The sequence below is a fragment of the Helicoverpa armigera genome, chromosome 13 (genome assembly GCF_030705265.1).
Source record: "Helicoverpa armigera isolate CAAS_96S chromosome 13, ASM3070526v1, whole genome shotgun sequence".
In the NCBI taxonomy this organism is placed as follows: domain Eukaryota; kingdom Metazoa; phylum Arthropoda; class Insecta; order Lepidoptera; family Noctuidae; genus Helicoverpa; species Helicoverpa armigera.
Window position 1 is genome coordinate 8,401,124 of NC_087132.1, and position 2,160 is coordinate 8,403,283.

Consider the following 2,160-nt stretch of genomic DNA (forward strand, 5'->3'; position numbering starts at 1 on the left):
GCGATCGGGGACTTCCCCGCAAAATGTGTACTAGTGCATGCGTTTATCGAATACGTTCCATGGATAACGGTTATAATGGAACCGTCACTACTAATATTTGGAACGCTTCCACTACGTTCCTAATACTATTCAGTTCGAGTTTTAAGCGGGCGATGCTTTAAAAAGAACCTCGTTTAGATAAACGTAATGAAAAACAAATATCTGTCTGATAGCACAAAAGATTATTAACAATAGTCGCATCGGTACGCACTAATGTATCAGTGATTAGTGAATGAGTAACAGTGATTAAAGTATTAGTTCCATCACAAAACCACGTCCCTACTATTAAACGTCCGTATAAAAGACAGTCGTTCTGGGTTGTTCTATTATATCTTTTGGGACCTGGTGGCAAGTAGGTGTGGTGACAATTAGTACACTGTGTTCTCATATTTGATTTTGCCTATCTTCAGTCGATTTTGGGTGAAAAATGTCGGTGAGTAGCCAATGTGAAGTTTGTTTTGTTTATTTAGAAGTAATGTAAACATTGTATAACCCTTTTTATATGGGTATTGATTATGTCCTAAATGACTTTTTATTAGTCCTATATGGGTACTTGGTTATACCGAACGCTTTTGTGCTGGGGCAGGGCAGAAAAATACTGAAATAGTGGGTGACTAGGTTATGTTTATAATTACAACAGCCGCAGCGCAAAACTTCTTACTCCTTTAAAGTCCAGTTAATGGGTCACAGATACATATTTGGATAGTTCTCGGCAGACTTAATGACGTTTGTAAATAATTCCGAGCCTCATTACATAAGGTTAGAATGAAATTATACCATCTAGAGGTAATTCGATACGGTTATCCACGGGCCGACTGCCCCAACTCGGCTTTGCCTTCAGTCGATCGACTGGTGTGACTTTGAGCGTCTTCTTTATTCTAATTATATATTAATTTACTAATTTCAGACTCCTTACAAAGGCAAAGGACGATGCTTCGGGGAGTACAGGTGTCCGAAATGTAAAAGGGGTTGGATGAGTGCTAACTCCTGGGCAAATTACGGTCAGGAGTGCACTCAGTGCAAGATTAACGTTATGCCTCATAAACAGGTACGATATATTTATGTACATACCAAGCATAGTGTAATAAGTACTTATGCACCTTTTTTTTAAAATCATCAAATGATCCCTCCCGCTGTGGGTTAGCAGCGGTGAGGGAGTGTCAGACTCTTACTGACAAACCGTCGTGTTCCGTCATAGGCCTTTTATGTACCAGGGCCGCGGTATCTCAGTACTTATGCATCTCAAAACACATTCCAGCGTTATTTTTTCATAAGGCTTCGTAGGCCTCATATTGGTCCGATCCGATTTTAAGTAGGTCTTGATGGTTATTATTATTTGATAAGACTTGCCAAGAAACTCCATACATAGGTGCTCTTGTTCTCGATGTTATTGTCAACGTATAGTAAAATTACTCTTTCTAGATAATTAATAATCAGAGATACCGATAAATTATTGAAGGAACTGCAAGGGTATATAAATCCTGATCGCATATCCATACGTCGGCTGTTAAAGCCACTACGAACTCCTCACGACAGAGAAGAAATAAAAAAAGAAAAGGAATCTTTCTTTTTCCTTCGTTCAGATGTCAACATTATCTATGAATTAGTTTTTTCCTTTCAGAGACCTCTCCTGAAGCCGGATGGCTTGGACAAGAGTGATCCGAACAAGAGACATCCACAAGATCTCTGCGAAAAATGCAAAGCTCTGGGAAGATATTGCAGAGACACCTATTACTAAACTAGAGAGTATTTTTTGCTGGGCTTTTTTTTAACTGAACGCGTCAGACCGTTATTTTGTATTTCACTAAAGGAATCATAAAACAATTAAGGGTAGAATGATCGTTAGTTCGTTTGGTTTAAACGCATCCTTACTCTTACGGCGTAATTAGGGTTAAAAATTGCATGTGATAATCGGAAACCAGTTGTTGTTATTCATAATTATAGGTATTAAGTAAGTTTTTATCTCCAAACATCTTGAAAGGGCTGGTTTCATGGATTTTTAAAAATTTCACCCCTTCATTCTCGCATTGGAAATTTTTTTATAACGAAAGCGGAGAAAGTGCAAATTACGGATTTATAAGTGTTAAATTAAAATAATATTTTCTAAGTATTAAATAAACT

At 37.6% G+C, this 2,160-nt stretch overlaps 1 protein-coding gene across 1 annotated transcript; it reads left to right on the top strand.

Annotated features, from left to right (window-relative positions):
- The first annotated feature begins 330 nt into the window (after positions 1-330).
- LOC110370746 (zinc finger CCHC domain-containing protein 24) lies at positions 331-1,880 on the top strand. The gene is made up of 3 exons (XM_021326674.3): positions 331-472; positions 947-1,087; positions 1,661-1,880. Exons 1-3 carry the CDS (start codon positions 467-469, stop codon positions 1,775-1,777), a joined length of 264 nt encoding a protein of 87 aa, XP_021182349.2. The 5' UTR covers positions 331-466; the 3' UTR covers positions 1,778-1,880.
- Positions 1,881-2,160: the final 280 nt, after the last annotated feature.

Coding starts and splice junctions, on each gene's coding strand:
- LOC110370746 (XM_021326674.3), top strand. Junction 1,088..1,660: donor ACGTTATGCCTCATAAACAG/GTACGATATATT, acceptor TTTTCCTTTCAG/AGACCTCTCCTGAAGCCGGA.